Source organism: Motacilla alba, chromosome 6 (assembly GCF_015832195.1).
Source record: "Motacilla alba alba isolate MOTALB_02 chromosome 6, Motacilla_alba_V1.0_pri, whole genome shotgun sequence".
NCBI lineage: Eukaryota > Metazoa > Chordata > Aves > Passeriformes > Motacillidae > Motacilla > Motacilla alba.
The window spans coordinates 26,917,110-26,943,164 of NC_052021.1; the positions used below are offsets into that span (position 1 = coordinate 26,917,110).

The following is a 26,055-nucleotide window of genomic DNA, read 5'->3' on the forward strand; positions in this document are numbered from 1 at the left end:
GTACAGCTTTATTACGGTGCCACCCTATATGCCAAAAACTGCCTGAGAGAAGGCAGATCCACACCAAAGTCCTGCTGTGGATGGGGCAGAACTAGGCTCTGCCCAAGAGGAGCTACCCAGACCATGTGTGAGGAGCCCCCCAGGGCTGGGTGCCACTGGTGTTTAGTGACTCAAGACAGGTACCAGAGCATGAGTGGTTCAACAGCACACGGGGCTGGGTAGGGTTTGGGACACACTGCCCAAAGCTGAGCCTGGGCCAGTTCCCATGGCAGGACTGTTTAAAATGCATATTTTCTATAAAATAGCAGTAGTGCACCACTACTTTTTCTGAGCCTTTCACTATAAGCTGACACAAACAGGATGTAATGGGGCACCAGAAAATCCTGCCAGCTAGACAAGACTTCCACAGGCAACTTCATGACTGGTTGTCATACAAAGAATAAATTTGTTTCAGTTTTCTGTGCAATGGTGAATTTTATACAATCTATAGTTTAATATTCAATGCTACTACACAGTCTTACATGCATTTAGTATTATATACTGTTATTATGTAGTATAATGCTAAGGCTTATGGAAGAGCCTACCTAAACTCAGATTACCTGCCTGTGAGCTTTTAGGAAAAAAAAAAAAAAAGTAAAAAAAACAACTCCAAAGGTAGTATATGATCTGTTGCCATTCCTTTTGTCCACTTGTACAGCATCAAATCGTGACATTCTCAATAAGCCATTTAAGACAAGCAGCTAATTCCTATAAATATATTTTCACTGAATTTAGCAGGCAGTTGTAGCTTTACCTCTCCAGAAATTCTACATTTTCCTAATAAACTCACAAACCAAAAAAATTTTGTACTTTCAGCAGGTTTCTGTTCACCTGTTTGCAAGATCTGTAAGAAAACACTGTAGAAAGATTTGTAAAAATTAAATAGCAGCAATGCAGACTCATCTAGGGGAAGAGAACTGCTTTTCTATAACTCTTTTTTTTTCCTCTCACACTGGACAATACTGGCAGGTTGAGATTTAACCAGAGATGGGCTCCTTTTACAAGATTGCTTATATAAAGCGAAGATAACACCAGCTGGGTTCATTTGAAAGAAGACATCTTGGAAAGAGCTGACAGCGCTGCTTTTGGAATAAGACTGGAATGAAAATCTGAAATAATTAGCTCCATCCTGTCTCGTAGGTATAACCCTTAATTTCTTGTAGAATGCATAGGATGATAATTAGAAGGAATTGTCACTGATATGTACTTTAAGACCCTTTTATAAATATATATTTTTAAATAGAGGCTGTGTGAAAATGTTGAAATTTATTGGTTTTGTTAGAATTACTGAATTGGAATGATTTTTTTTCCCCATAAATGATATTTCTTACTTCTGACTTAGTCTGCTTAGTGATGTGTGTATGAGGGCTGATACTGAAGAGTGTCTTCAAAGGGAAAATATGAGAACTGCAGTCCCAATCCTACAGGCTGTACGTGTTTTTCCCCCGTGGGAAACAGCTTTCATGTTGGAGGCCTGAAATGTAAATGTAAATAACTTCTATGGATGTTTTCCTAGAAACTCAACATTTAGCAGCAAAGGAGAAAATGCATAGTTCACCAAAACTGAGCTACCTTAAATTTACATCCATCAGAATACCAATCACCACAGAGAATAGTCTCAGCACTAAATTTTAAGCACATTATAAATTTTCTTGTGTCATATTTCTTCTAGTAATTTCTATTTCCTCTTTTTTTCAAATCCCACTGTTTCAGTTTCATTTGGTTATATTAACACTTTAGGTTTAGACTATTTGCAAGGAATCAAACTAGAATAATTAAAAGCCACCACTAAACTAAAATAGTAAAATTGTCACAATAGTGACCCAGTTATAGCAATGGTCTTTGAAAGATTTACCCTGTCATTGCAATTACATTGGGTGACAGGATATCAGTAATGTTATTTTTTCTCTCTGCAAAAAGGACATTTTAACAGTAGCTTCTACAAGCTCAGTATTTCAGACAATGCATTGTTTTTATTTCCACTTTTAAAGACATTTTCAGCTTTTATTTCCTGTGTCCTCAGATCATTGCAAGAAATGGTGACTCTTGCTATTTATCTGCTGGTCATCTTGGCTCGAGCTCTTGCAGGGCCTTGCAGCCCAAATAAAGCAGGTAAAATAACTTCTGTCTTAAGATCTTCTCCTGTAATTAAGCTGCCAAAGGGCTTTTTCATTCAAAATCAAAAGGTTTTCCTTCAGAAAGTTAAACTGTGGATTCTGTAGAGCGAATCCTTAGATTTCTTTTATTGACCTGCTTTGAGCTAGCACAGTAAAGAATGTTCCATTCAAGTTCTAACCCCACAAAGAATTAGGCACAGAGTTAACTCTGTGAATAACCACAGTGCAAGAAAGTTAATCACAAAAGCATAAAGTAGCAAAGGGAACAAAAACAATTAGAAATTTTCTGTAATAGTACAGGCTAGGTGCAGCAGATCTTTGCTGCCCAAACTGGGCTTTAGTCCCACAGACTACAGTTAGATTCCCAGTGGTGATTGAATGTGCTGGGCTGAACTCCTGAACCACACCTTTATATTAAAGCAACAAAAATACAAAAAATCATTGAAGGTAAGGCTCTAATTGCACACTGTTACTGCCTAGAAACTAATCTGGTGCCTGGCATACCTGTATTGTAGATTTCACTACAGTTACAAAATGTACTCTAGAAATGTGTTGGGATATGCCTCAATTTAGTGTTTGCCTTTTAGTGCATGACTGCTGTCAGATTGCTGTCAGTCATTTCATGGTATATCTAAAGTATTTTGCCCTCTAGCCATTTATTTCAGTACCTTTATTTGCACAAGCAGTTTCTCTTAACTGCAGGAATTTTCATAGCTCTAAAGTTGCCAGTTTTAAATCTGAGCATTAACACAAGCAGAATCATCTTGTGTGTGCTGAAGGTTTCTTAATCAGAAAAAAGCAATTTGTTAATGTCTCTACTTGACTTTCCCAGATTATTCCCTAGCAGACATGGAAAGGCTGCAAAATGAGGCTTTTAGAATAAAAAATGAGAGTGGCAAGGGCTTTAAAAGAAGTGACTGAATAATTCCAGAGAGGGTGCCTTTTTTTTCTCACTGTAGTAATTGTAAGTCTTCCTCAATTCCTCAATTTTCAGGTCACTAATGGTTAGTCAATATTTGCCATAAAGTTTCCATTGAACGTTCAAATTAGCTGTGCCTGTGAAAAATATCCAATTCTGCTATCATGAAACAATCAGTCTGTCTGTTATGATGTTCAGCATTCATGTGTGTATTAGCAATCACCACTTTTGGAAACACACAGCACTGCTGTTAACAGGGCTGGGAGTTTGGGTCATTTCCTGTTGTTGCTAGCAGGTTTAGGTTCTTCAGTTCAGTTCTAGATCTTGGCTTTTGACTTGACAATTGGAAAAATTCAGTTTGTGCTGTCAGTACAGTGCCAGTCCAAGAGGAGAAAAGGCAGCATATCTATTGTGGCCAAGATTTATACACCAGTACAAAACAGTGCAGATCTACAAAGCCTACCAAACAACCTCACCAATATTATTTTTACAGAGTCAGTGGTGTTACAGAAGCCAGCTTTGCAGCATAAGTTAATGAGACATTTTCAGTGCAGTCCTTTTTACTTCAGGTTTCTCAGCAGTGTCTCTGCTTTTCAATCAGCTGTTCCAGAAGGATAACAAATTTTCACGAAGTTCTGCATTGATTAGAAGGCAAAGGCTAAACTCTTCCAAAGAGGACAGAATTTAACAACCGAAAGGTCTGTTTTGTGTAGCAAAAGCTGCTCTCATTAGGGGACCTTCCAGCACACACCCCTCTTCACAGAAGGTTAAGCCCAATGGAAAGTAAGTGGGCAGACCCACCTCTTTTAAAGGAAATTACCACTGAATAACTCCAGGTGTATCATTTTCCTTCCAGATGTAATTCTGGTATACTGCTATCCTAAAACCATCATAACCAGAATTCCAGAGTGTCCTTATGGATGGGAGGTTAATCAGCTGGCACTTGGAGGCATTTGCTACAATGGGATCCACGATTCAGGATATTACCAATTCACAATCCCAGACCTGTCACCTAAAAACAAATCATACTGTGGCACACAGTCAGAGGTAAGACTATGAAGGTCAGCATTTTTGACTCAGGAAATGGCTGCACTCACTTGAGAGAGCCCTATCATGTTCAGCTTGAAGAAAGCTTTAGGTACCAATGGAAGGAGGCAAACTGCAGAGTCAAGGAGAAGGAAGAATCACACAGCTGTGCTTTGCAGTTCCAGGCAAAGTACTCACAGGCTTAGTGATTTTAGTCTGCTGTTCACCTGCACCTGTTACACAGAACTTATGTTTAGTAAGGCATAGAAATAGGCAGCACAGCATATAAAGAGCTACCAAACCATGTTTCTTTGGGGAGGCTGTTTTGACACTAGAGTCTTCATGTTTCAAAGTATATTCCTGATACCCACATTTCTCTGTGTCACCATTCCCAGTTCAAGAATCCTATGTATCACTTCTACAACTCCATCGTCTCCAATGACTCCTCAGTGATTGTGAAGAGCCAGCCTGTGAATTACTCATTCACCTGCACATACAATGCCAACTACCTGGTGAACCAGGCTGCCTTTGACCAAAGGTACATCCTCTTCTGGGAGTGTGTCTCCCCCTATCCTCATCACCATGCCTCACTCATGCAGAATTTTGTCCTGTCCCCAGGGTGGCCACTGTCCATGTGAAGAATGGGAGCTCCGGCTCATTTGAAAGCCAACTGTCCCTCAACTTCTACTCTGTAAGTGCTCTTTGCCACTCACACCTTCACCTTTACCTTACAAAGGCTTCAGCCAAAGAGCTGGAAAAAACAGGGCTGCTGCTCCTGACTTTTATGTGTCAGGGAGCACATTACTAGCCTGGATAAGATAACTGCAGTGGGATTGGCAGGGGTTCTCCTTTCTGCTGATTAACAGGGATATACTCAAAGTGAACAGAGCAGACACATGCCAACTGTTCTTTTAATCCCTTCAAAATCAGACGGATTTTTCTGCTGAGAGGTACATTTCTAACCTGCTGACAGGTTTTATAAGAAAAATCAAAACTTGTGTGTAGTCCCACTGCAAGAGCAGCACAAATCTGCACATACTCCTGGCCTTGCATGGCCTCTACAGACACAGCAAAGCTCCTTGCATTTCTCTTGCAGCTTTCTCCCTGGTCCTCTCACCTGACAGATATTTGATTATGTACCCCACAGATCTTTAGGTCATGCTGGAATTTTGTTGCCAACAAAATATTGTCCCTTGATATCAGGCAGACATTGATATTTTTTGCCCTTGATATCAAGGACAAAATATTGTCCCTTGATATCATGTCCCTTTGAGGCATACCTCTCCTCTCTGTAGCTCCACTACACTGCTGGAGCAGCCAGCTTCTAATCCTGGAATCTTTTCTCCACAAAAGCACAGTCAAAAGCACCAAAACAGCCTCTCTATTTTAGCACAGCTAGAAAAAGCACAACTAGGAACACACTGTGTTGAAATTATAGGCCAGGTGAAAGGAGTATTTACCACTGGGTAAGCCAATGCTAGGACTAAACCTGATATTATTTGTACAATTCTGGTGCTAGCTTTGTTATCATCTTACTCAACAAGAAGCATTGGGATTTAAGGTAGGCATTTCAGTGTATTTGTAACCAAAACTTTTCACCTGAGCACCACACTGCTTCATGTTCAGCAGGCTGGCTTTTTTCTTGTGATTTCTGATTGTCTTCATTCCTTTTCTCCAACAGGTGGCCATGCCCCAACTCCATCCCCATTCTATATACTCACCTTCACTCTCACTCCCACCAGCTTTCCCCACCACCAGAAGCAGCAGCAGCAAGCTTGCTTCCCACCCATGCTGCATGGGAATACATGCAATACATGCTACAACCCAAACACCATCAAGCTCTGTCTCTGATCATCATTATACGCCAAATATTAACAAAAATATTTTTAAACATCATCTTGGGTTTGCAATAGTCCTACAACCACTGTAGAGTTTGGAGGTTGCAGGTTGTAAGAACCCAGATTTCTGGGGTCAATCTCTCCAGTGGTGTCTGAAGTTGAATCATGCCTTGCTTTGTATGTTACAAGTAATGTATGATGCCTTTGTCTTTGTCTTTCAAAGAATGCCAAGTTCTCAAGTATAAAGGAAGCCCCCTTTGTGGTTGAAACATCAGAAATTGGTTCTGACATATTTGCTGGAGTGGAAGCCAAGGGCTTAAGTGACAGGTAGGCAAGGGAAGGAGGAATGAGTAATGAACTGGTGATTGAGACATTCCTTGCTAATCTGGGGTGTGTATCTCCCCAGGTTTAAAGTTGTTCTCAACAACTGCTGGGCAACTCCCTCCTCAGAGTATTTCTACCAGATCCACTGGCCTTTGATCACCAAGGGGTAGGTGCTGGTGGGACCCAGGGGAGCACCTCTACTCAGCCCAGCCCTGAGGATGACTGGAAAGCTGGTTGTGGGGTATAAGGGAGCAAAGGAAAAGCTGGCCCACAGCAGGGCAAATGCTTTCATCAGACTGCTACCTCAGGAGATGTTTCACTGAAGCCACGGGAGCTCTGACACTGCTTCTCCACACACAACACAGGTGTGCCACAGACTACTCCATCCTAGTGCACGAGAACGGGAAAACAAACCGGGCCACGTTCCAGTTCAACGCCTTCCGCTTCCGCAACATCCCCAAGCTGTCCAAGGTCTGGCTGCACTGCGAGACGCACGTCTGCGACAGCGAGAAGTTCTCCTGCCCCGTGGTAAGGCCTCCCTGCTGGAGAAACACACAGTGCCACCTTCAGACACAGGGTGGGCAGCCCTCCCCGAGGGTTTGCCGGTGCAGAGCCAGCGCCAGGGTGCTCAGCAGATGGAGGCACGGCACTGTGTGAACCCGGCTGTGCAGCACGACCCCTGTCATGCCACAGGCAACATTGGGAAGCTTGTTTAAATGTATTGAGAAATAAGGTAGCCATTGAAAAACTCAACTCCTGTCGATATCCCACACTACAGTCCTGTCTGACAAACAGCTACAGTTAAACACAAGCCTGGAAAAAAGGAGAAAGTGGAGCTTTTTCCATTTTACCAAGTATCTCAGTGCTAAGAGCACCCTGGGGCAGTGGAAGAACCTGTCTCAAGGCTCCCCGTCCCCCTTCTCAAGGAAAGTCCTCCCTGCCATGTTGCATTAAGTTATTGCTCTTGCAGACATCCTACTCTGCATAAAATACATAAATTGTCTCTGGACAGGAACTGAGGTAGAAAAGTGGATTCCTGTATCCTTAGATGGGAGCATGGTGAGCATATTATGTGCTATACAGGCACACAGTTTAACAAGGGCAGGTGCCCATAAAATATCTTTCTTTAAAGACTTCTCTCTCCACCCTTCACCAAGTCAGAGCTTTGCCATTCTTTCTCTCACGCAATGAAATAGGATTTTATTTAACCTGAAATGGAAGCCCAAAATACTCCTTAGCCAACATGCACTCATTTCAGCAACAAGTGTTTCTTGCTGGAGAAGAGGAAACATCACTCCTGGTGAGCCCAATTTTTCTTTCTAACCTCTTTCTCAGTCCAGGAGAAAATTAAGGCAGTTTTGTATTATACAGCCTCAATGCTAAGCACTAGGAACTGAATTGTGCCTTAATTTGCATGTTTGACAAAAACACATTGTTAGAAATTCTAAGTTTCAAAGGCAACAGAAAAAACTCTTAGATTTTGTTGTTTGTTTTCCAAGATTTCTTCAACTTTTTATCCAGCCACAGATCAGAGTTAAAAGAAAACACAAACCCATTACTTCATATGTACCCCTCTGGCAGTACTGGCAAACACCTCCATCATCCTTTCAGGCACTGTGTGGAATTCCCACCTCACCCTCCAGTGCAGGATAATTGCTTGATCAGACAACATCCCTCGAGTCCAGTTCCCACTCAAAAATGCAGCTGGTGGTCTCCTGCAATTAAGGTTGAACCAAGCTGGTGGTCTGTGCTTACCAGCAACTCATAACCAGAATTACTACATGCTGAGTTTGTAATAAAAATGCCCACAGCTGGGGATCTGCAAAGGTCAGGAGATGCACAAGGACCTTTAATCTGCAGAGCACTGCCTCCAATACAGACCTTGTCAGCTGTGACAGGCACCATTAGTGCTGGACATGAGCTGATCTATATGGAAAGGATTTGGTGCTTCCTGTTTCTACCCAATGGGCAACAATTATCATCAGCAATGAACAACCACAGAAGCCTTCACAGAGGTCAGGGGTTAAACAGATGGAGCTCAATTTCCCCCTTCTTGACAGGAGTTTTGTTTAAGGCAGGGTGGGAAAGGCAGCCCACCAAAATCTTCAGAAAAATGAACTGTAGAGACTGTCCTTAAATCTCTCCTGCACTAAAACCCCCAATAATTACAGGCAGAAAAAAAAGTCTCCAGCAAATATGCACCAATTTCCTTGGTTGGAAACATAAGAATTGTGCCTGGGGGTTCTTTTATAATTTTTAATTGTTCTGGTACACATGTCTTTCTCTCTGCTCTCTTGAGACATGTGACAAACGCCAGCAGCGCACGGAACAAACCGGAGGTGTTCTGGTGGCGGAGATCACCGTGCGCAGTAAGTGCCTGGGCTCCTGGGGTGCTTCTCCCTTTGGGAAGCAAGGAAGCTGGCAGCATAAGAGCAAGCAGAGGGAGCCAAAGCCCTCTGCCAGACCCCTTTGCCCCGGGGCAGCAGGAGTCTTGCACAGAAGTTGGTCCCCTCCAACTCTGGCAGAAGAGCTCAGTGAAATTCTCTTCGCTTGCCAAGTGAGTCAAGGCACCCCTTTGGCATTTATGATAAATGGCCAAACCACTGACACACTGAGCTGGCAGTGAAAGCTCTGCTCACCTGCCTGTGACCTCAGCAGCAGCTCAGACACGCTCTGACAGGTTGCACGGGAGTGGGAGAGAGGTCAGGAGCAGCAGGAAAGGTTTTCTTTACACTGTGGGTCCGTACTTCAGCATATCCACAACACCTTCATGTTCCTATCCCTCCTGACACACTGATGGCACTGCCATCACCTTCCCCACTGCAGAACAACTGTTCCCTCCAACTGCTGCCTCCTGCAGGCACCAGGGATTTCTCTCTGAGCTGCTTCATCTTTTGAAACAAGTCCTTGGAACAAACAATGCTTTCACTAGAGCCCTTTACACTAGTTTATCAACTGTATCTGCACCAATCTGAAAGCCAATTTAAAATTACAAATACAGATACAGAAGAATTATTACAATCCGTTATATTGCACCAGTAAACCCCCATCGATGTTAGAAGGTAAAAGAACTGAAGATCCTTTTATAATTCAAACAGTAAATCCAAGAGGAAGAATATTCAGAATTTCAAAATGTGATGAATGGTTTCTGTTCTGCTTTTACAAAGCACACTGGTGCATTTTGACCTATTTTAAACATCATCCTGATGTACTTTTTCTCTTCCTCTTTTATACAGGCAAAGGTTTATCCAGATTTTACACACTCTCAGGTAACCAACAAAGTATGACAATGAAAATATCAATCCCAAATGTGGATTTTGAGTGTCTTTGTCAACATAAAATCCATAGCTCAAAGAAAAAATCTGAAATATCAGTAAATTTGACAGAAGAGTGAACATTTCAAAATCAGATTTTATTTCCCAGTGTTATATACTTTGTTTTCCTTCTTTTGGTCCATCCCTCACACCAGACAATAAAATCATAGCAGTTACTTCCAATACTGAACAATCTTCTTTCTCTAATTGTCACACCCTCTTCCCAAAAAGGAACAATCATGTTTTACTGGGTTAACAGGGGTGTCTGAAAGCATTTCTGATTGGAAAGGCTTTGAAGCACACCTTTCAAAGTCTATTTGTTAACATTTGATATGTTGACAGAGCCACATTAGGCCATGCAGTTTTATTGAATGGGGTGGGAAGAGAAGGTGAAAGGGAGCTGACAGGGAAGTGCTCACATGTAGCCTGTGTTTCTCTTGCAGATGTCATCTTCCACCTACTTTTCGTGATTGGATTTTCTGCTGTTTTATTATAAAATGCAGCCCAGCTGTACTTCGTAACTTTCCCCGATCCTGTTTGGACCTGGACTTCTTTACTAAAGATGTTTATTTTACAGAGGAAAAAGGAAAGACACTAAAAATCCTTGTAAACCATTTTACCAGATAAATAAAACATTCCATGAGCTTTGTGCCTCCAATTCTGGAAAATCCCAAAGCAGATTTGCTTCTCCCAAGTCTCTGCTGGCATTTTGAACTAGTGAAAACCCTTGGGTTATGTATTCTGCCAGTGCCTCCTTTTAAAAAGCTTTGATGGCAATAGGACTTGTTTCTGAACAGAATATAGAGATGTGCAAACTCAGCATTTTTCAGTGCCAAATTTACCTTCAGGGTCCCCCTTCCCTGCCAGTGTGGTACCAAACTCCCTTCCAGGCCTGGCCTTGCAAAGTCCCATTTTGTTCTGTGAAGTCTTGGAACAAAACAAAAACCAACCGAACACGTCAAGGATGGGAGGAAAGGGTGCTTTTCATGTAGCAGTAATTAGAAGGTGCTCAGAGTTAATGACCTGACATTTCTTTCCTGATTCTCAGTGTTGTCAGTATTGATTGGTTGGATTAAGTAGAGCACGCTGTAGGAGTAGGATGTCTTGCTGACTGGACAGGCTCAGTGCTGGATGGTTACATGGTGTGGGTGCATACTGAGCACATCTGAGGTTGGAAAACAAGCTAATGAGCTTTGCACTTCCTTGAAGACATAGCCAGTGGCAGACACAGCAGGGTCCAGGTGTTAGGTCTGTACCTGAGTAACAACAGCAAGACAAAAGCACTAGAAAGGGAAATCATGATTTATAAAAAGCAGGAAATGTCAGGACATGAAACAATTCCCCAACAAGCATAACAGTAGGTTCCTTACTTCCATTAGTTACTAGAACAATATTGAAAAAAACCCCTTGAAAATGTCAGAAACATCTTTAGAACTTTTCCATGAAACTTCCAGGATCCTAAATGTGCAAGAGGGAAGAATGACTCTAGTTGTTACACTTCTAGTTAATGAACACGGTAGGTGTACCTTTGTTTGCTCATGCTGAAGCAAAAGCGCATTACAGATTTTTTGCTGTTGTTTGTAGAGAGGGAGCCTCCTGAATAACTCTTTGAAGGATTTTCAGCTCCCTGATAAAGCTTATTTTCGGCAAAAGCTGATTGTAATGAAGATAATGCAGAGCTAGGACACGCATCCATTACAGCCCAGCGGTAGAAGGAACACCTTTCAGCGCGTTTCCAGGGGCAGCCTCAGCCCGCGGGCGCCGTTCCCGGCCGCGCACAGCAGAGGGCGCTGCGGGGCCGGCGCCGTTCCCGGCCGGGCCCGCGGCTCCGCGGGGCGCGCTGGGCCGGGGCGGTCGCGCCGCAGGCCCCGGGCCCTGCTGCATCGCCTGCCTTCCTCTGCTCTCCTCCCACTGACACCCCGCGTTTCAGCACCTCCAAGCGGCTTTCACCTCTTCCAATTCTCGTCCTTCTCCAAAGCCCGTCTCTTTTGCCTTGTTTTTACAACATTCACTGCACTCCTATCGCGGCTGTTTTGTGCAGAGAGCCTTGAGCCCGGTTTCCTCGGCAGGTTGGTTCATTCCTTTCTGGTTATGCAAGTGTGGCTTTGGAAGCAGCCGTGCAGGATTTCAGCAGCTGTGAGTGAGCCCGTGAATTCCCAGGCCGCTCCCGTGGGATGGAGCCTGCGGCACACGGATCTCCTGCCCGTGTTCCTGCACCGAGCGGGGCTCCTGCCTGCTCCGCTCTGGATCCCTGCCTCCCTACAGCCCAGAAACGGCTTATTGCCAAAAACCATCAAAACACAACTGAAAAACAGCTGCCACAGGTGACTGTGGAAAGGTCTATCTGCCGGAGAAGGCAGCAGCACGTGAACAGGTTTCAGCTCCAGAAGCACTGCTCCATAAGAAAGCGAAAGTTGTCCATCCGTAATAGTTTGCATTAAAAAAATCCACCTTCTTTTTTCCTAACCCAGCATATGGCTCATCACTACTTGTTCTACTGAACCCTATTTATGTTGCCTGTATCAGAAAATGCAACGATTACTAAAGATTTTGGCACAAGATGAAGTTTGATAGACTTCATAATTTCAGATGGACTAAAATGATGGATCTTTTCCAGTCAGGGCATGAAGAAGCTTGCCTTGATCTCTGCATCTGAAAGCCAAACACAAGTCTGCCCATGGAAATTAGGGACAGGAAGATTCTTTAGGGAGGATGCAGATAATCTGTTTAGAACCCAACATTTGTCTCCACAAAGATTCCAGTTGAGGTTTGTCCCAGTTCTTCCTTCCATTTGGATGAACTCTAATGAGATGTGAATTTTTGCATGCTTTCCTTCCCACAGTTTGGCACTGCAGTGCTGAAGCACAGGGTCACAGAGGTCATAACCTCTGTGTAGGAGAGAAGTAGGAGAGAAATGAACACACACAGGCGTCAACATGATAGCAACACAGGTTGCAGCACAATGTTGCCAGTACAGCGACACACTTTACACAATATTTTGTTCATCAAATAGAGGTTCACTTCTCACTTGCAAACGGTAAACAGCATTAACCTGGGTGGCCTTTATTTGACAGTCGCTGCAAATTCAGAAGAGCTCCAACAAAAACTGCCAATGAAAGAATGAGTCAAATCTAACACAAAATGAGCAAGGATGCCATAATGCAAGCTGGTGCCTCCCACTGCAGACAATCTATCCTTAGTATTCCCAAACAAGTAGTGCTGTTGGCACTGTGATTTCTGTCCTGCCACCCCATGTCCAATAGTGAAGAAGAAGGAGCAGGTACCAAGACCGTCAAGAATTAATTATGGTCAATCATTAATGCCTCATATCCTGTGCTGGGATCTCACAATTTCTAATGCAAACTTTAGAATGAATCCTCAGTAGTGTTTGCTGGGGGACATGCACGTGGTCCTGCTGCAGAGATGCCGGGCTGGGTCTGACCTGACATGCCCCCCTTGTGTAACCCCTGCCAGGGCAGCCCGGCAAGGAGGGAAGCACATCAGGGCTGAAAGCCTTTCTGTAGGGGGATCTCAGCTCTGCAGCACACTGAGGTAAACAGGGCATGTGCTGCCAGAATTGGCAATACATTACACAATATAAACACAGCAATGTCCCAGATCCAGATGCCATGTATAGAAACTCCCCAGTCTTAATCCTCATTTAAACACCAACTTCATCTCTTTATTCTGTAAACCCATGACATTTTGTTCAAATATCCAAGTCAGGGACAAGGAAAAACCCTACCTCAGAATAGTATCATGACTCACTACATCCAAAACACATCATAGATGTACACGGTCTGTATTAGGAGTGCACCTCTCACTCTGTACTGAAGATCAAGTCTTTTCAAGTTATTCCCATCCAAAGGGCAGCTCACAGTTGCAGAGGAAAAAAATAGCTATTGATGGATTGGACCCCATGACCCTTTCATGTAGCATATCACTGCAGGTCTACAAAGGTCAAGTTCAGTGGCTTCTGAGAAATAAATAGCAATTTTTGCAGCCTGGCAGTCAGGCACACAAGGCTGAGAAAAGTGTCCTGAGCACTATCTGAAGCCACGTTGCACTGAGTAGCAGAGACAGCCGTGCTTTCCAAAACATTTTCTTAACTTTGTTGTTACATAGAAAACCTACAGCATACCTCTTTAAAAAACAATTATCTTAGATATGCTCTGGTTCTAATAGGTATTAGAACCTAATAGGTATATTAGAACCTAAGAGAAATATTGTGAGATTCCACGGTATGAAGCCCATCTGCAATGCAAACTGCTGCTCTGGGGTGCAACCAGTCTCCAGCCTTCCCAGATTGCTTTCTGGCAGCCTGTGCCTCCTTCCCTGCTGAATTTTGTCTGCATATGGTCTCATCCACGTTAACACCCTCCTCCCGCAGACCACCTCTCTCTGAGAATTCACACACTGTGACACAAAGCATCCACTGGAAGGGATCCTACCCTGTTGCTCTTCTGCTTACACTCCCCTGCTCCTAACAGTAAAATAACATCAGCATTTTTCTTCTGGGAGCAAGCACATCAAAACGCCTCAGACGCAGACAATCAGGATGTATATTAAATTAACTTTATCATAAAAAGACAATCCACAATAGGTAGCACAGACTTGTGAGTAACATGGCCCTGAAATGTGTTTTGAGAAGATCTTTCAGGTTTAAATTTCATTCTGCTTTTCCATAAGCACATTATACAGAGTGCAAATGATGTAGTAAGGCATGATAGGAAGTGGGGCACATAGGTCCTACAGCTTGGAGAGTACTAAAGCTGAGGCCTAATGCTAAAGCAAAGGTCTAATGCTAAAATAGACATCTTATCACCGTGAAATGTTTGCCCAGCACTATAAATTTACATGGTGATTAATCAGTGCTGATAAGAACATTCTGAGCACTTCTCACTGTCTCCATGCCCAGCACTTCGGTGCTAGCTCCTTATAGTGAATACTTCATTAAGTACTCTAAGATCAGTAACTGATTCATCTGGAAGAGTTAATCTTCCCTTTACAAACTGAGAAAAAGTGACATGTAAAAAACGTCATGAGCAGGTCATGGCAGGGGGTCATATCAAACTGGCACTCATTCCAGTAGAGGGGACTGTTATTGGACCAACAGAATATTAACCAAGGAAAAAATAGGTAGATTGACATGATACTTCTGAGAATGAGTTGTGAATTGAGAAAACTTGCAAATTTTGCATTTATTTTATCTGTATTGGAAAGAGAAAATCCATACATACAGAAACTCAATACAATAAATTCAAGGGTTCTGATACGCAACTTATTATGTACCTGGTGACACACAGTAACAAATCACAACTAGCCATAGCTAACATAAAATAAAACTCAAAGGTTAACAACCTGGGAGGAAGCTTACATCAACATTTTTGTCCCCACACTTGTGCTAGGTGTGCCACTGTGCCTCGGAGGGTGGCAGTCCTTACCCTCCATTGTACCTGGACCCTCACCCCCTCCCAGCCAGCCAGACCTGGGCTGTTGGCTTGTGTGAAGGCCAACAAAGCAATTTCAGGTCCTGGCTGGGTACATGGCCCATCTCTAAAGGAATCACAGCACTCAGGACATAACAGATATTTCTTCAGTGTTGTTGATCCCACTGGGGATGGGTAGGCTGCACAAGAGGAACATTTCCTGTTTGTAAAGCTTCACAGGCTTTCTGCAAGAGCTACTAAGAAATAAAAATCATCCTATAAACAACTAACAGTAAGGACAGAGTCCACAGAGATTTGTAAACACTCTTGTCTTTGGGAACCACATATAACCTTAAAACAGACTGCCTTTGACCAAGTGTTGACACTTGTATATTAGCCATAACTAACTAGGAAGCATTTATTTACTGTTAAAACCCAAATATGCACGTCAGGTGAGCTTCCAGCTAATGCAGCAGAGGTCCTGTCAGGGAATGTTTATAAAGTACTTGTGCTACTCATTGCAGAGAGGACACAATTTTGACAGAAGTGTCAGAGAAGGACATTGTCCAGCTTTACCGTCTGACCATGCCAAAACACAGGGATATTTCAGTCAGAAGACCAAAAAAGAAAAAGTGCTCCAAAGATGGTCACAAGAAGATTGCCTTTTATTTTGTGCCAGAAAATAAAAAGGAAAAAGTTATTCTGTAGAGCAACTCTGAATTGTTTTATCATCTTCAGTAATCCCAATTGCCACTGACTTATTTTTTTCTTGTAGGTCAGTTTGGATTTATTGGCCTCCCACAGATTTCAGTTGTTTGCATATTTTATAGTACTACGTAACACATTCCTTACCATGACAGCTTCAGACGGATTTTCACACAGCACCTGTTAAGCTCCAGAAAAAGCTATAGTTATGTGTTTTTCCCAATTCTTTAACTAACATATATTTGTCTAAATTCCTCTACCAAAATATGGCTGATCTTTATAATACCAGAATACCTAGATCAAACAAAATTTTCTATGTTTTTGGCCTGACATTCATACTGAAAGGGAATACTGAAACTGAGGAGCTTGCAGGAGAGTTAAAGGGTGCAACAGATGACAGTGATCCAAATCAGCAGACAGAATTAACTACACAGGATCATGTCTTACATAAGTAACTATTAGGCAATCAGCAAAAATAATTTTTTCCCCTATGATATATATCTGTATCAAGATTTATATCCAGGGGATGACAGGTTTTGCTCTCAAGTCTCTGATTAAAAAAAAATAAAAAATAAAAAAATATTTGACTTGGGAAAAGGTCAGTAAGGAGTGAAAAAAAAGTAATTGAGCAAACAAAAATGTTGCAAGATGAAGGCTAACCACTCTTTCACAGAAGCTCATCGTGCTCTTTGCACCAGCCCTGTGGCAGCACAGAGAACTGCTAATCCCTCCCGGGCACCGGAGAGGACCCCAGCGAGGCAGATGTGAGCAGGAACAGCTGCATTAGCTGCCCTTGGACAATCTCTAGCTGGACTTCATTGAAAGGGTGTTAAATGTGACAGCAAGACCTCTCTGAGAGATTTTTTTAGAAAATAACAATTTCTGCAGCAATAGGCAACTGCTTGAGCTTCTGACCATGCAAACTGGGGAAGAACCGAGAGGGACTTCCCCCAAAACTCTAGTAAAGTCCATGTAACTGGCAGTCACTTAAATACATTGTCTTAAGATGACTGGGAACAACAATTACAAGGGCTCTTGATGAAAAGGTAATTTACTTCAATTTTAAAATCTCTGTTAAGTCTGGACACTGAACCTCCATTAGAAAAGCTTCGATGTCTGACAAGCATATGAAAATTCTACTGTCAATGTGGATACATTGAGAAAGTCCTTTTGTGAATAATTTCAATTGAATGGGAAAAATCAATTTCAGATGGAAATTCTTTACCATATTGTTCTATAGTAAATCTATACCATTTGCTATGGATCCTTAAAGCCACACTGGAAGTAATCTTGAAATCACAGAAAAAATAGCATTAAGAGATTAGACAACTAGAGGGTAGACAGCATCCCATTAAAACAGTGTTTTCAGGTTTGTAAGGTGGCGAGTAGGCTGGGTAAATCACTGAGGAGAATGCACTGCATAAAAACAAGTTGTTATTACGTGAGGGTGTTGCTGTCACAGTATAAAAGATGGTTGAGTAAACAGATCGAATAGCAAAAGCAGGAAGCTAACAACAGCGCCAAGGAGATTAAAGAAACAACAACTGGTATTCTACTGAAAGAGGTAAGTGACTTTAAGCAAAAATAACCTAAAGAAAAAGAAATTTAAAAATTTCTTGCTTTATCCATTTCTTGGGCAAAGGTGTTTAGCTGAAGTTAACAACTCGCTGTTGCCTCAGAGTTAAGACTTCAATGATATTGTTGATCTCTTCTGCTCTCTCATGTGTCATAATGCATGTTTTGATCTTTCATAGTAAGCTCATTAAAAGATGCTAGGGGATTTTTATGGTTTTATTTGTGAGGAATATCCTCTCTAGAGTATCTAGTTGCATTTGCTAATCTTGACTAACATCTACTGTGTGACCGCTTGCTTGGTGCTTTTGCACTTTTGGGGTGGAGATGAGAAAAAGAAAGGGGATGGAGATAGGAGAAATAAAAATTCTAAATTCTTACATTCTATGACAACTAGTTGATACGTGGAAATATATGAGATAATGAATCAATGTATACTGGTATATATTTTTGAAGAGCATGTGGAATAACTGAAAGACTGGAAGAAAGCAAATAGCTCTTCAACCCACAAGATAAAAAGAAGGATCCCAGCAACAGCATGGATACTATTTTTTCAAATAATGAAGTAGTACTACAGAATATTAAGTACCCTAGTGACTGCACAGAGCTAAGTGAAGCCATCAATTCTACTGTCTGGATATATCTCCTTAGACTTGAGGGTTTTTTTTTTCCTTTTTTAATTTTTTTTTTTAACAAATACAGATTGCAAAATTTGGAGATGAGAATGCAAATGAGGTGAAATCCATCTGAGTGTTACAGAAGTGTTTCCTAATGTGTCTTCTGGCAAAAACTTAATTTAAAAAATCAAAACCACCAGTGTGCACCACTTTTGAATGAAACAGAAGAGAAGCAAAGGAAACGTAAGAAAGACTCATTATTTCCAGCACTCATCAGACTCTCCAGAGCCTTGGGTTGTCCTCCATCTGTGTTGGGAGGCTGAAGTCAAGCACCTTCTATAGTAGCCCCTGCTCTGTGCGAATATGGGACTCTTTCCTTGTATTTGGTCAACGAGATGAGTTCAGGATGTATTACTCTAATATGGAATAATTCATGATATTAGTTGCACCAAAGGTTTTACAACAATATGTGGGTGCATGAAATGAAATGTGGCACATGACAGCACCTCAGGAGGAAGTCTTGCAATGATCTGCACTCCACACCATGAGCTGAAACATAAATAAGCTCAGGATGTCAGCAGCCAGAAGAGGACAACCAGAGGGTGTTACCACAGAAAAACTCTTTGTCGTGAAGTGTATGTACAGCATATGGAGCAGATGCTGCTTACTATATTTTAGCAGTTTTTAGTATTTACCAAGTGACTGAACAGTTTAACACTCTTCAAGTGTTCCTCTGCTGTTCAGAATCAGCTGCCTAAAGCTCATATAATTAATGATCCATTTCTCACTGATGATGATTTGACATTTATAGTATTTACAGCATTTATTGCATGCTCCTGCTAACAGAGACAGATTTCCATATGTGCTATAGGACATGAGCCCAGCTTAAATGCCATCGTTTCCTCAAGGAAGATTTGAAGTTGGATGTTGCCAGTTATAAACAGAGATGTGATATTGCAGGAATATTTTCCAGCATTTGCATTGCATACCTCTACCAGGAAGCACCTTCTTTGGATTGCTACAGAGTGAGTCAAAATGCGTGACTGCAGTCATAGCAAATTCATCTAAAGCTATGGGCAGACTGCCAGAGAAGCTCAAAGCACAGTTTTGGGGCAAACTGTACCATGGTAGGTGTTGTGTTTGAAAGGCTAAGAAATAAACAGACTGTGTGCCAAAGAAGAGGAAACACTCAGCTCCAAGCAGCCTCAAGTACAGAAACATCCCATGGTACAGAGATTAATCCTGGCAGTGCTGCCTCAGGCTTAAAAGGTACTCAAGGCAGCCTGAGCCAGTGCCTGAAGTGCCACCCCAGGATGTACAAGACTGGGGATGAAAATGCAGTCTGCTTCTGACTAGTTAAAGTATTTCTTACAGCTGGTATCAACTGCAGCCAATCATATTACAAAACACCCAAGCCCAGCTGGAAATCAGGTGAAGGCATTGTGCTTTGGCATTTCAGAAAAAAAAAAATAATGCAATTCTGTTCAGCTACAGCTGTTCTCTTGCTTTTTAAAGTTTGAAAGATCCTCAAAGCAAAATAGGGTTCTGCTTTCTGAAACTGCTGAAGACCAAATAAAACTCCTTCCTAAATAGCTCTGAGGTCTTCTAGAAAGTATTTTGTGGGAAACAGCCTGAACAGAAATCAGCTACGCATCAGAGAAAATGACAGAGCTGATTGCAAAAAAAGCTGACTCAATTTCAGTACAGCTGAAGAGCACTACAGCACTGCGTGCCGGGGTTTGCTGTTAAGGGTTTACCTTTCTGTCATTTGTTACAATTACCAAACAAGCCCCTTTCCATCCAATTTCCTAACAGCAAGTACCAGCTTCCCAGCAGAAGGAATTATGCTCCCAGATCCGGCACAGGCACAAAGCAATCTGTATCAAAGGAAGTTCTCACCACAAGCAGATGAGAAGCCACAGGAAAACGGTGTTAACACTATGTTAACTTACACAAAAGACTTACAGAGAGGCAGCAATTTTCAATCTCCTCCCCGTGCCCTATTTCCCAGCTTGTTGTCCAAAGTCTCATGTCATTTTAGCAACTACTGGCAGGTGCATGGGGTCATCACAAGAATTTCAGAACTTTATACTGAGGGAGAAAGTGAGATGCATGCACTGCAGTAACCTGTGAGCTCAGGCACAGAAGAAACAATGCCAGAGTGTACAGACCCCCTGACAAAATCCTCCTGGCTCCTCAGAGCAACAGTCTTACTCCAAAGCACTCCTCCAGAAAAGCCTGGAAACAGAACACAGCATCTTCAGGAAAATAGCAGTCAAACTGGGTTTTACCAAAGAAGACAGGTGCAAGTCTGAGTCAAAAATTAGACAAAGCCTTCTCCCATGCCAGCATTCTCCCATTTCCCACTGAAACTGGAGAGACATTGGTCCAAGCACTGTTCTCAAATACCTGAACCCCAGAATCCCAGGACTTGGAGGGCGAAGCAAGCAAACCACAGAAACAAATCCTCCCCCTCAGCCTTTGAGCAACCTGGTCCAAAAGGGATGAAACATTCTCCTGCTGAACCTGACAGGTGAAGGCATCAGAAGGCTCCCTGGCATTGCAAACACAATCAGCATAAACAAAAGCTGGGCTAAAGTTACCTAAGGACGACTGGTCGGAAATGGCTGCTGACAGCAATCTGGAGAGCTGAGCCCTTGCTTCTGGCTGCCATGTGGGTAGGAAGCATTCCAAGGTGCTTGAGATGCCCAAACAAGCTCAGAGGTGTCTGGCACATTAACCAAAGCATTGGCAAGGTTCACCAGAGCAAGAGCTATTGCAGCACTGGTAGACAGGAGTGGCACTGAAGGGCACAATGAGATGTGTTGTCACCAAGTGGCAGCACAGCCATACCTCAGACTCTATACTTTCCTCTTAATCCATTTTATATTCTGCTGGCTCTGACTTCTTTATGTGTCACCAGATATTAATTAAATAATCTTAATTAATCAGAGCATTTTGGTTTAATTGTTTCAATGGCATCCTGAGTTTGGACTCGATATATATTGCAACCCAGGGCAGCTCAGATTTTACAGGTTATCATATATTGTTTATCACACTTCAGCTGGAAGGAAAATAACTGGGTATATTTGATACAGTAAAGAGTAATTGGGAATGAGGCAAGTACCACTAGCAGTGAAATACAAGATTGCCTCAGTGGTAGTGGTATTCATCTCTCTCCATCTAAACCAGAAGTAACATTCTGTATCATACAGCACAGGTAGAAATTTTCTTCCTGGACAGAAAAGCACACACTTCTGCTGCCATCCTAACCCAAGGGAAACCCCTGTTCTTGTTACATATTTATTGCAGATCCTTTCTGTCCAAAACAAATCTGGGAAACATGCTAGTTTTAAAACACATGAGAAGTCACACAGAACACAAGAGAAATTCAACAAAAGTCTGAACTTAAGTGCTCACCATGACACATCTCATTAGTGATTTGTCATGACTTCCTACAGTACCTTTTGACAATCATATCTGCTGTAGCTCAATTTAAAAGCATCAGATTAATCCCTTTTGCAATCTATTGCAGTGACTGCAGAGGAAATGCCTCTGAAGGGCATTGTGGCATTTACAACCCCATATATCACACACCGATTCTGAATCACACTGTACTGAATCAGGTATGCAAAGTCATGCACTCACCTTGCTCCAAACCCTTTCTAAACATGACCCAGGGGTTACAGTTTAGCCACAGGAAGTACTGATTGCCTGAATTTGAATAGCACTACCTTTCTTCCTCAATGTATTCCCCTGAAATGCAATATACAACTGTAGGTTTGTAGTCAAGCAATTGGCTTTTTCAAAGTCACTAGCTTCACTTGACACAAAATTGAATTTGAAAATTCTTTATCTGTACAACCCTGAAAACCCACATATGCTACACAGTCTCTGCATTTCTGAACCTATTTTTAGGTGCCAAAATACAAGTGCTTTAATCATTACATAAGCAACTTCAACAAGAGAGGCTTAATTAACATGTAAATTCTCAGTTCAAGCCAATGCTTCTTTTTGTGATCTTGCATGACAGTGATCTCAAAAACCTTCCAAAAATTACCTCCAGTGGTCTGTTTACACAGATTTCTAAAGAAATACATATGTGGACATTAAAGACCATGGCAGTACTGATCCAACAGCATAATTCATTGGTCTTTTAAATCTATGTATCTAATGAAAACCAGAGAATAAAATCACAAAAGCATTGGACACCTCATTTCATAATGTCTTGAACTCCTTATATTTAACCTGGTCTTTAACTAGGGTAAAGCTGACTCAATCAAGGCTTGAGCTGAAGCCCAGATCAAGGGAAAATGTTTCAGAAATTACAGGCATTCTGCATTGTTTCTATAACAATCTGTAAGCAGAAGATCTGCCATATTTTAAAGGCTGAACCTCCATTGGTTTATAATTGTTGGTAATCAACATCAATGGCATTAACTCAGCCTGAAATGAAAAAAAAAAAAAAAAGAATCCCTGTATTAGACAGTTTCTAAATTAGAGATGGAGCTTAAGGCTCCTCAGAATATCAGGAAAAGAGCTAAACTCCAAGGCTTATCCTTTCTGTTAAGCACAGGTGGACAGATGAGGTCCAAGACATGACACATAGAGGACTGTAACAGACATCTTAGCAAACCATTGTATTTACCACTGCAACATCAAAAGCTTGTTATCTTGAAAACAAAAATTAGAATTTAGTTGTTTCAATAAGAATTTAGCCACCTAATGAAATTACAGCACTGATAACACTTAGAAGGAATCCAAGTGGTCTTTAAACTTTCCTCATCTAAATATTACACGTCAGGTATTGCTTACTTTGAACATCAGCTTTTTCCTTTTATTAGTATGAAAATCCAAAGTCTAAAGTCACTAGGAAAGATTTGCTCCATCTTCCTACTTCCAGTTTGAATGGTCAATAGTCAAAGTCTCTGTTCATAAACTTTCATGTCTGCTTATGCTGCCCACATTTTATCCTGGCAGTACAGCAAAACGTTCAAGTAAATGTGTAAGTGGAACAAGAAAACTGAAACGTTTGAAAACTACTGAGCAAATGAATCAGTAGCTTCAGTTTTTTTGGATGATCTATGCATCTTATCAGATTGAACAGAAGAGATCAATGCCAAATATTTCTTTTGTGTCAGAGCCCAGAAGAATCAGTCTTTTGAGGACAAATTCTGATCCCAAATATACCAATGTAAACACACTCTCTAACATTTTCAAAAGTTTCCAGTCAAATCAGTAGAATTACCTGTCAGTTATGCTCAGAGTCAGCTGGTCAAGACAGAAATCAGATGCTTTTTTTCTCCTGCAAGGTAGAGAGTACCAGTTCATACTTGTATGTATTTAACACCTACAGTTATCTCAACATTCTGTTTTGTCTGGTTTTAAAACCATAGACACTTACAGGCACACATACCATTCAACTTTGCATGAAGAGAGGAGAAGGCAAGATTGTCAATGGTAACACAGAAGCAGCAATTTCACTCAGATTCTTCAATTTTATGCAGCAGCCACATCCTGCAACAAAAGTACTGTGCAGCTGTTCTTGGGCACTACGGAGCAACTGCAGATACATGTGCAGCCTCCCTAATTGTTAAAACAGTTCAATGACACATCTATGCCTTTCACACAAATGTTTTAAGACAGTAAAAAATTACTTATAATATCCTGGCCCCAAATTTGACTATGTCAGGGCAACTATTTAGGCTGAAGGGTTAGAGTTTATTTTGTGTTTGTCATTCAACATATTGCATTTGAGTAGATTTCACAAGACCAATAAAAAAAGGGCTTCTTATATGGTACCTAGAAGTGATTAAACTCCAACTTTGTGTAGTAATGACCTTTAGCTCCACTCTTTCATGGCTCAGACTGGTTGCACAACCTCAGTAAGAATACCTTTTAAGCAGCATTCAGGGACATCCTACAGTTGAATATTCATTGGCAGGTATCTAAAATACACCTCTGAGTCCTGCATTCAGTAATGGAGCTTGAACAAGGCTGGAAGACACACTCTTTTTAATTTCTTTTGCTCCCTTTTGGTCTCTCTTCATTATTCAAGAGTCAAGTGAATTGCACAAGAGGCAAATGATTATATTTGAAAGATGTGTTAATCTGAACCACTGATGCTTTAGATCAGCACAGAAAGTGGATTTAAACAAAGAAGGGAAACTATCGAGCTTTCTGTCACCTGTAACAAATAGCAAAAGAAAAATCATATTCTCACCATCTTGAAAACCCCATGCATACAGACACTTCTGTCAAAAAGTAATAGTTTGAATAAATATTGAGCCATAACTTGCTCAGACTTCAAAAAATGACTAGCCTGTTAAAATTCATGGAACCCCTGCTATCCTGCAGAGAATTCATCATGGCACTTGTCATCCATTTTCCTAATAATTAAGTCTTGAGGGGAAAAATCATTGTTTTCATTACCTGATTTTTTTTCCAATCTTATTAAAAAAACACCCAGTGTTTGTGGGTCTGCCTTCAGCTCCTCATTTTCAGAACTGGGACATAGGTGATGTTTGCACAGCTGATCTAGGTTATTTTATGTCATTGGTTGTGTGCTTTGGTCAATGAGATCACAAACTACAGCATCACTGATTTGCAAACCACAAGGAACACAGATGATGTGCAGAAACAAGCCTGCACTACAGAACATAGCCCATTGTTTTCCAGGACTTATGAATGTGTTTTCTCACACCTGCTTTCAAAACAAGCTGAAAAAGGTTACCCACTATTAGCAGTTCAGCAGGACATCTGACCAGGAGCCTCCCCTGCCAGACTCAAGGACAACCCACTCACTGTTCCAAGTAGCTCAGTTCACAGTTTCTAACAGTGAACTAATCAATAGTTTGAATGCATTAGGAATAAACTGTATAGGTGAAAGGTTACCAAACACCACAACTTCGACAAATTTGCTGTTCAAATGAGGTAAAATGCCATGTACTTTATGTACCAGAGAGAAAGGGTGGAGAAGGAAAAGCAGTTACAGCTTTATACACACAGCTAGCAGGTAATGGCTTTGTTCCCCTCTCAAGTGACTCTGCTGTGCTTCCCCGCCCCCACTGGTTTATAAAACACATCTAGGAGCCAAAACCACCGATGGTGTCAGTCACTCCAGATCTTTTGAGATGATGATGCAATATCCACTTAGGCTGAACGGGGACCTGCCCAATTACTAATTATCAGTATCTGTTGCATACCTTGTAAAAACCTTGAATCAACTGCTTTGTTTTCCACATGCAAGATTCACCACAGACAGAAGCCAAGAGACTCCAACATTGGTGTCACCTCCTTGCACCAAGTTTGGAAAAGCCCCCTATTCATTTTCTTTCATCCTCCTTAATCTGGCATTTCCTAAAACCTAAGAGGAGGTTGCAACCAGAAGGTCCAGGATACTGTATTGGCACAGGTACTTCCACTTTTATTCATACCTGCTGATACAGGCAGGTTCCCTTACACCAATCAAGAATACTTAAGGTCTTAAGTGAAAAGTGTTAGTATTAGTTTACTCTTCATACAGGAGTTGAATTCCAGCCCCAGACAAACCAGACCTAGATCAACAAAAGCTTTACTATCTTGTCACTACCAGTCACAGAATCACCGAATATTCTGAGTTAGAAGGGATCCACGAGGATCATCGAGTCCAACTCCTTACCCTGCTAAGAACCATTCCCAAGAGTCACATGAAGTGCCTGAGAGCATTGTCCAAACACTCTTTGACCTCTGTGAGGACTGGTGCTGTGACCACTTCCCTGGGGAGCCTGTTCCAGTGCCCAACCACCCTCTGGGTGAAGAACCTTTTTCCAATATCTAAACTAAACCTTCCTGACACTGCTTCCATTCCCTTGGGTCATGTCACTGGTCACCACAGAAAAGAGCTGCCTGTCCCTTGTCTCCAGTCAAGAGGAAGTTGTTCTCCTGTCTCCTCTTCTCCAGGCTGAACAAACCAAGTGCCCTCAGCAGCTTCTCATATGGCTTCCCCTCAAGGCCCTTCACCATCTTTGTTACCCTCCTTTGTTACACTCCTTTGGGTGCTCTCTAATAAGTGAGTGCTGAAAGGACTTTGCTATTTAGCCCTATCTCTTGGATCACGTGCAGAAAATGTCTTCCACAGATCATATCCACAGCCTTTGGAAGCAAAGCCAGGAAG

At 41.8% G+C, this 26,055-nt stretch overlaps 1 protein-coding gene and 2 long non-coding RNA genes across 6 annotated transcripts in view; 2 read left to right on the plus strand and 1 right to left on the minus strand.

The window, feature by feature from the left end:
- The window catches only part of LOC119702627, a 42,278-nt gene extending 18,432 nt beyond the window's left edge, over positions 1-23,846 (minus strand). Inside the window, exons 1-2 of one of the 4 annotated variants that reach the window (XR_005257402.1) lie at positions 23,317-23,846; positions 23,149-23,205 (exon numbers count right to left, since the gene is read on the minus strand). This is a non-coding gene — a long non-coding RNA (uncharacterized LOC119702627). Of the gene's footprint in view, positions 1-6,566; positions 6,782-23,148 lie in introns of those variants that run through there. The other 3 variants (XR_005257401.1, XR_005257404.1, XR_005257403.1) reach the window with 3 other exon arrangements.
- TECTB (tectorin beta) lies at positions 710-10,222 on the plus strand. Its single transcript, XM_038140995.1, has 11 exons — positions 710-1,179; positions 2,063-2,151; positions 3,932-4,122; positions 4,497-4,639; positions 4,720-4,792; positions 6,163-6,266; positions 6,346-6,429; positions 6,629-6,791; positions 8,563-8,632; positions 9,500-9,532; positions 10,021-10,222. Exons 2-11 carry the CDS (start codon positions 2,076-2,078, stop codon positions 10,071-10,073), a joined length of 990 nt encoding a protein of 329 aa, XP_037996923.1. The 5' UTR covers positions 710-1,179; positions 2,063-2,075; the 3' UTR covers positions 10,074-10,222.
- On the plus strand, positions 16,341-19,370 carry LOC119702628. The gene is made up of 2 exons (XR_005257405.1): positions 16,341-17,275; positions 17,986-19,370. It is a non-coding gene; the product is annotated as an uncharacterized LOC119702628 (long non-coding RNA).
- Positions 23,847-26,055: the final 2,209 nt, after the last annotated feature.